At 68.9% G+C, this 7,874-nt stretch overlaps 1 protein-coding gene across 2 annotated transcripts in view; it reads right to left on the reverse strand.

Moving 5' to 3' along the window:
• Positions 1–7,636, reverse strand: part of PTDSS2 (phosphatidylserine synthase 2) — a 28,136-nt gene extending 20,500 nt beyond the window's left edge. The window contains exons 1-3 of one of the 2 annotated variants that reach the window (XM_068148509.1): positions 7,497–7,636; positions 7,306–7,466; positions 595–696 (exon numbers count right to left, since the gene is read on the reverse strand). In XM_068148509.1, the coding sequence (XP_068004610.1) occupies positions 595–696; positions 7,306–7,466; positions 7,497–7,574 (341 nt within the window). In that variant the 5' untranslated portion in view covers positions 7,575–7,636. Of the gene's footprint in view, positions 1–594; positions 697–7,305 lie in introns of both variants that reach the window. The other variant, XM_068148508.1, reaches the window with a different exon arrangement.
• Between the last annotated feature and the right edge of the window lie 238 nt (positions 7,637–7,874).

Consider the following 7,874-nt stretch of genomic DNA (forward strand, 5'->3'; position numbering starts at 1 on the left):
CCTTCCCCTCCCTGGCTTCCAGGAGCCTCTCTCCAGGCTGCAAGCTCCCAAGTCAGCTTTCAGCAGCAAGCCATCACCTGCACTGAAACCCTGAGCAGAGAGCTCCTGGGTCAGGGAAACATCATCAGAGCTGACAGAACTTGGCAGGTTTGGTTAGGAAGGAGGCAGGATGGCTGCACAGAAACACTGCCAGGGCTCTGAGGCCTCAGGAGGTGCTGCATCTGGCTGCCCCTCACACAGGCAGCAGCACAGGGAGCTGACCAGAGCAGCACCAGAGGAGCTCAGAGCCTCAGCCTGGCTCTGCCGCTTCCCAGGGTGCAGGCACTGCAGCAAGGCAAAGCAGAGCTGCTCCCAGATGCCTCACCAGGAGGTAACCTGTCCATGCCCTCGTCCAACACCCCCCTCCTGAGACCCTCACCCCCACCCCCTCCTGAGAGCCTTCCTCACACCCCCTCCTGAGACCTTTCCTCACACCCCCTCCTGAGACCCTTCCTCACACCCCCTCCTGAGACCTTTCCTCACCCCCCTCCTGAGACCCTTCCTCACACCCCTCACCCCCTCCTGAGAGCCCCCACCCCCGAGACCCTCCCCCACCTCTTTGTGTTGTAGGCTGTGTCCTGGGGGGTCTCCTCCAGCAGGGTGACGTAGCCCAGGGCGCAGGTGAGGCTGAAGAGCACTGTCAGGGTGTGAGCTCTCCTGGAACCCAGAGCAGAGACATCAGGGCACAGACCTCTGCCAGTGAGGCCTCAGCAGGCCTGAGACAGAGCTGGGGCAGCAGCCCAGAGAGGCTCAGCAGGGAGCAGAGCAGGGAGTCCCCAGGGCTGCTGGAGTCAGGGGTCAGCCTGCTGCCCCCTCCCCACCAGAGCTCCTGAGCCAAGGCTTGGGCAGAGCTGCCAAGGCAGCACCAGGCTGAGAGGAAGCAGCTCTGTGCTGACAGCTGGGAGCTGCAGGCTGCTCTCCCAGCCTCTCAGGGGCTGGGTGTCAAAGGCCACTATCAAAGTGCATCCCCAGAGAGGGGAATGGCCCTGGCAGGAGAGCAGCCTGGGCAAGCTGCAGCTGCAAGAGTCAGGCTGCTGCCTCTGGTGCCTCACTCCCAGCAGCTCTCATTCCACCCTGGGCCTGCAGGGAGGCTGCAGCCTGCTGGCAGGGCCTGTGGCCCCTGCCCAGGGGGCTTCTGGAACAGCCATGGCAGCAAAGCTCCACAGCAAGGCTCAGGGGTGGCTGCCCTGCACAGCCCCGGGAGCTGGCTGCTGGGACCCAGGGGGCCACGACTCTCACCTCCCCACCCAGCAGCCCCTGCAGGGCAGGCAGGGCCCCACAGCTCCCCCTGGCACTCACTGCCAGCCCCCCCTGGCTCCAAAGCTCAGCCAGCCCCCTGCAGAGCAGGGTCACCCAGGCAGCTCCCACAGGACCCAGGCAGATCTTCAGCATCCCCAGAGGGGAGCCTGCAGAGCCCCAGGCAGCACTGAGCAGCAGAGCTCGGGCTTGGCCAGCAGGGTCCCTGAGCAGAAGTGGCCTCTGGGGCAGCCAGCCCAGAGCAGCTGCCAGGGTGGGGGCAGGGATGACCTGGCTGCCTCCCCAGCACAGGCTGAAGGTGAGCTGAGCAGGACCACACCTGGGCTGCTCCTGGTGGTGAGTGCTGCAGCCCAGCCAGGAGCAACACCCACAGGGTGCTCTGATTCACCTGGGTGCCACAGCTCCAGAGCCAGGCCAGGGGGCTGGGGAGCTGCTGAGGGGCCTGGAGCATCCCTGGGGAGGGCCTGCAGCAGAGCAGCCCCAGGGGGCAGCTGAGCAATGCCCAGCAAGGGATGAAGGAGCTGTGAGGGGAAGGGGCTGGGGCCAGGCTCTGCTCAGAGGTGCCCAGGGACAGGACAAGGGGCACTGGGCACAGACTGGACCCCAGGAGGTTCCAGCTGGCAGGAGAAGGTTGTTTGTTGTGAGGCTGCTGGAGCCTGGAGCAGGCTGCCAGGGAGGTTGTGGAGTGTCCTGCTCTGGAGAGCTTCCAACCCCCCTGGGCACTGTGCTGTGGGGCCCTGGGGAGCAGGGGCTGCACTGGCTGCTCTCCAGAGCTCCCTCCCAACCCCAGCAGGCTGCAGCAGGAGTTGTGTGCACTTGGTGTGCCCAGCAGCTGCAGCTGTAACACAGCAGGGACAGGGCTGTGGGGCTGGGGCTGTGCTTGGCCTGCTCAGACCCCCAGAGGGGGTCCCAAGGTCCTGCTCCTGGGGCAGGACGAGGCCTGGGCACATCCCCAGAGCTACACAACGAAGTCTCTGCAGGTCCTTGTGACCCCCCAGCAGAGAAACCTTCCCCTCTGGCCAGGAGCTGCCTCTCCAGCACCTCCCACAAGGGAGGAGCACAGCCCCCCCCGGCCAGCCCCCCCCGGCCAGCCCCCCCCGGGGCTGTGCCTGCCCTGCCTGCAGGAAATGCTGCCCAGGTGAACCCCAAAGGAGAGGAGAGGAGAAGAGGAGGCTGAGGCTGCCCCAGCTGCTGTCCCTCTGCTGCCTCTGCACCAGGCTGAGCTCACTGCACCAGGCTGAGCTCACTCCCCCCTGCAACCCCCACCCACCCCCTGCAACACCCTCCCCTGCAACCCCCTCCCCTGCAACCCCCACCCTGCAACCCCCTCCCCCCCCCCTGCAACCCCCACCCCCTGCAACCCCCACCCCCTGCAACCCCCACCCCTGCAACCCCCACCCCCTGCAACCCCCACCCTGCAACACCCTCCCCTGCAACCCCCTCCCCTGCAACCCCCACCCTGCAACACCCTCCCCTGCAACCCCCTCCCCCTGCAACATCCCCCCCACTCCTGAGCTCCCCAAGCCCCACAGCTGTCTGCTGCCACACCACGACCTCAGCAACAGCCCTGAGCCACCTGAGGGCCAGGAGGAGCTGTGGAGTGAGAGACAGCAATCCCCCCAGCCCCAGGAGCCCCAACAGCCCCAGGCAGCCCCAGGAGCCCCAGGAGCCCCAACAGCCCCAGGAGCCCCAACAGCCCCAGGCAGCCCCAGGAGCCCCAGGCAGCCCCAGGCAGCCCCAGCAGCCCCAGGCAGCCCCCGGAGCCCCAGGCAGCCCCAGGAGCCCCAGCAGCCCCAGCAGCCCCAGGAGCCCCAACAGCCCCAGGAGCCCCAGCAGCCCCAGGCAGCCCCAGCAGCCCCAGGCAGCCCCAGGCAGCCCCAGGCAGCCCCAGGCAGCCCCAGGCAGCCCCAGCAGCCCCAGGAGCCCCAGGAGCCCCAGGCAGCCCCAGGCAGCCCCAGCAGCCCCAGGAGCCCCAGGAGCCCCAGGCAGCCCCAGGCAGCCCCAGCAGCCCCAGGCAGCCCCAGGCAGCCCCAGGCAGCCCCAGGCAGCCCCAGCAGCCCCAGGCAGCCCCAGGCAGCCCCAGCAGCCCCAGGCAGCCCCCGGAGCCCCAGGCAGCCCCAGGAGCCCCAGCAGCCCCAGCAGCCCCAGCAGCCCCAGGCAGCCCAGCAAAGAGACACAGCAGAGGCAGAGCTGCCTTTGGCACCTCCCAGCACCTCCAGACCACGGCTGGAAGCCTTCCTGGCAGATGTGCTGATGGCTGAGCAGCCCCTGGGCTATGCAGGCAGGAATGTGGGGCAGACACCTCGGGACAAAGCCCACACCCAGGGTGGGATGGGATGAGCCCAGACTGCTCATTGAGGGCCAGGCTGGGCTGACCTGCAGCACTCAGCCACCCCTGCAGCTCCTGCTGCCTTTCACTGGCTGCTGGGGGGGAAGGAGGTTTCCTCCTCAACACCTCCATGCTGCTCACAGACCAAGCAGCCTTCTACCTCCCTCAGCTCTTCTGCTCCCCCAGAGAGCCACCCAGCTCCTCCTCTCCTCTGCCAGCTCCTCCTCTGCCAGCTCCAGTGCCTTGAGGCATCTGCTGTGGTTACTGCTCAGAGGTGACCAACTCCCAGTCCCCACCGGTGTCAGCTTTGCCCACACAGCATAAGCCCCAGGACCAGGAGCCTGCAGACAGGAGCCCTCCCCTGCTGCTGCTCCCAGGGGCAGAGCCCAGAGGTGCTGTGCAGAGCTCTGCTGGGGACGTTTCAGCAGAGGGAGCAGAGTGGTGCTCTGTCCCTGCCAGCTGGGCAGGAGGATCAAACCCTCTGTGCTCCACAGCCTGCCAAAGCAGAGCCAGAGCGAGCCCCCCTGCGCCGGGAGAGCTGGTGCTGCAGGCAGGGGCAGGGCTCAGAGGTGCTGGAAGCTGGAGCGACCAGGTTTGCCTGGCAGAGCAGCTCGGAGCAGCTGCAGCTCCCTGCCAGCAGGGAGGGATGCTTGGAAGTGAGCTCAGGGATGAAAGGCAGAGCCTGCCAAGCTGTGCCACAAAGCTGCTGCCTGCTGCCGACCCTGAGCCTTCCCCAGGACAGGCAGGGCTCTGGGGGCACTGCCTGAGCAGGGCCCAGGGCTCATTCCAGCAGCCCTGCTCAGTCTCACGCTGTGGAGGCTGAAGAACTCAGCCAGCCCACAGCACCCCACAGGCTGAGAAGGGCTTCAGGAGTGAAGAGCAGCAGGCAGAGAGCTTGGGGGTACCACCCTGCCCAAGGGTCACAGCCACAGCAGAGAAGTCAGCCCTGCAGGTCACACAGCTCTGGAACAACTCCTGACCATGCCTGCAGGAGGCTGAGCTCCTGCCAGGGAAACCCTTCCCCAGCTCCTGAGCTGCCTCCCCACAGGGAGCTGTGCTCTGAGCCTCCCCACAGGGAGCTGTGCTCTGAGCCTCCTCTGTGCCTCCCAACCTCCTCCTGAGCCTCCCCACAGGGAGCTCTGCTCTGAGCCTCCCCACAGGGAGCTGTGCTCTGAGCCTCCCCACAGGGACCTCTGCTCTGAGCCTCCCCACAGGGAGCTCTGCTCTGAGCCTCCCCTGTGCCTCCCCACAGGGAGCTGTGCTCTGAGCCTCCCCACAGGGAGCTGTGCTCTGAGCCTCCTCTGTGCCTCCCAACCTCCTCCTGTGCCTCCCCACAGGGTCCTCTGCTCTGAGCCTCCTCTGTGCCTCCCCACAGGGAGCTCTGCTCTGAGCCTCCCCTGTGCCTCCCCACAGGGAGCTGTGCTCTGAGCCTCCCACAGGGAGCTCTGCTCTGAGCCTCCCCACAGGGTCCTCTGCTCTGAGCCTCCTCTGTGCCTCCCCACAGGGCCCTCTGCTCTGAGCCTCCTCTGTGCCTCCCAACCTCCTCCTGTGCCTCCCCACAGGGTCCTCTGCTCTGAGCCTCCTCTGTGCCTCCCCACAGGGTCCTCTGCTCTGAGCCTCCTCTGTGCCTCCCCACAGGGAGCTGTGCTCTGAGCCTCCCACAGGGAGCTCTGCTCTGAGCCTCCCCACAGGGTCCTCTGCTCTGAGCCTCCCCTGTGCCTCCCCACAGGGCCCTCTGCTCTGAGCCTCCTCTGTGCCTCCCCACAGGGTCCTCTGCTCTGAGCCTCCTCTGTGCCTCCCCACAGGGAGCTGTGCTCTGAGCCTCCTCTGTGCCTCCCCACAGGGAGCTGTGCTCTGAGCCTCCCACAGGGAGCTCTGCTCTGAGCCTCCCCACAGGGACCTCTGCTCTGAGCCTCCCCTGTGCCTCCCCACAGGGAGCTGTGCTCTGAGCCTCCCCACAGGGCCCTCTGCTCTGAGCCTCCCCTGTGCCTCCCCACAGGGCCCTCTGCTCTGGGCCTCTGCAGCAGACAGCACCAGCAGGGCACAAGGCTCTGGGGCAGGGAATCCTTCCCCTCTGCAACCTCCCCCCTGCCCCCAGCCAGAGGCTCTGGCAAGGAGCCAGCAGAGGGAAGGCCTTGAGGCTGCCACAAGCCCCCAGAGCCCTGGCTGCCAGCACAAGGCAGCACCCAGCCAGCAGCAGCCTGCCAGCACGCCTGCCCCAGGCCCTGCTGGAGGGGGCCTGGCTGACACGGGGAGCTCCTGGGGGAAGGGAGACCCTCCCAAGAGGGCCAGCAAGAGGTGCCCTGCAAGCACCAGCACACAGCTGCAGCAGAGCTTTCCCCCTCTGCAGTCACTCAGGCAGCCCCCACGGGGCAGCCCCAGCAGGGGCTCCTAGAGAGGGTCTCCTGCCCTGCGGCTGGCGATGCCCTCAGCCACACCTCAGGCTCCTGGGGCCAGCTCCAGCAGCAGCCCAGTGCAGGGACACAGCCTGCAGCCTGCCCTGCCAGCTGCACCCAGTGGCTGCACCCAGCTCAGCAGCCTCTGCTCCCCTGCTGCCCACACTGCCACTGCCCAGGGCCCTCCTCTCCTGCTCCTTACTGGCAAACTGAAGGCAAATCCTTCCCTCAGCTCCGGTTCCACAGCAGGGACTGGCAGCTCGGCCTGCTCAGCCCAGGGGGACGCACAGGGAAGCCATGGAGCTGCAGCCCTGCGTGCTTCAGGGGGGCTCTGGAACAGCTCCGGCCAAGGCAGGGCTCAGAAGTGCTGCTCTCCAGCCCCACACAGCTCCTCCTGCCTCCCAGCCCCACACAGGCAGCCCTGGGCTCTGCCCCGAGCGTGCCATGAGACAGCTGCCCACCCCTCACCCCCAGAGCCTCATCCCTCTGCTGGGCGTACAGGCAAGGACAGAGCAGGGAGGCTCCCCCCGGGCCGAGGGAGGGGGAGAAGCAGCAGCAGCTCACACAAACGATGCTGCCAACCCCCCGGGAACAAGCACAGCGCTTCGGCCCCAGGCAGGGAGCTCCTGCAGCGCCAGAACCTGCCCTGGAGCTCAGCTCCGGCAGCTGCTCTGACCCCTCACACCCCCAGCCGGCAGCGGAGGGGAGCCGGGCAGAGGAGAGAGGCCGCACAGGCTGCAAGGAGAGCGGCAGCACAGAGCCGGCAGAGGCAGCCCCGGGGAGCAGCAGCAGGAGGTACCCCAGCCCGCAGACCCCCTCCTCAGCACGCCCCCTTGACCTCGAGTGTGATGCCCGCGGCCCGGGACACGCCGGCGGGCGGCTCGGCTGCCCCGGGCGCTCCATCGCGGCACAGAGCGCACCTCCGAGGCGCTCACCGTGCTGCCCGCCGCCGGAGAGCTGACCGGACCGAGAGGGGAGGCGCCGCTGCCCCAGGGCGGCACCGAAGCACTGCTAATTGCCAGGCGGTAATTGGCAGCAGGGCAGCAGCGGAGCCTCCCTCTGCAGGCAGCGCCGGCGAGGCGCGGGAGTCCGGCAGCCGCCGCCACGGCACCGCGCCCGTCCCGGAGCCCCGCAGCCCCGCGCCCGTCCCGCAGCCGGGCGCTCCGGTGAGCGCCGGCGCTCGGCCGTGCCGGCAGCCTCCGGGGCGAGGCGAAGCCGTGGGGAGCGGGACCCGCAGGTCAGGACGGCGCCCGGGGAGCAGCGGCTGGGGGGGCCGGCTCTCACCAGAAGAAGGTGTTGGTGCCGTCGTCGTACACCTCGGACTCGGTGCTGCGGCGCAGGCCGGGGCTGTCCCTCTCAGCGCCGGGCGGCGGGGGCCGCTCTGCGGCCGGGGCGGGGCCGCCGCCGTTGGGCAGAGGGGGCGGCGGAGGGGGCGGCGGAGGGACCTGCGGCGGAGGGACCTGCGGCGGAGGGACCTGCTGCGGGGGCTGCTGCTCCTCGAGCGCAGCCTTGCCCAGGGCGGAGCCGGGGCCCCGCCGCTCGCCGCGCCTCATGGCGGCACCGCCCGCGCCACGGCCCCGCGCGCCGCGCCGGACCCCGCCCCCCGCCGCGACCCCACGTACGCGCGGAGCGCGAGGACAACGCAAGCGCAGAGCGCGCCGGAGAGAGGGGCGGGGCGGAGAGTAGGGCGTCTACTGCTGCCGTTGGCAACCGCCAGGGTACCGCCGCCATTGGTGGACGGGAGCGACGCACCGCCCCTCGGGACCCGGCTGCCATTGGTGGATGGGAGCGAGGCACCGCCTCCCGGGACCCGGCTGCCATTGGTGGATGGGAGCGAGGCACCGCCTCTCGGG

The sequence above is a fragment of the Melanerpes formicivorus genome, unplaced genomic scaffold, assembly GCF_026170545.1.
Source record: "Melanerpes formicivorus ecotype bairdi unplaced genomic scaffold, bMelFor1.0.p_v2 SCAF_16, whole genome shotgun sequence".
Classification (NCBI taxonomy): Eukaryota; Metazoa; Chordata; class Aves; order Piciformes; family Picidae; genus Melanerpes; species Melanerpes formicivorus.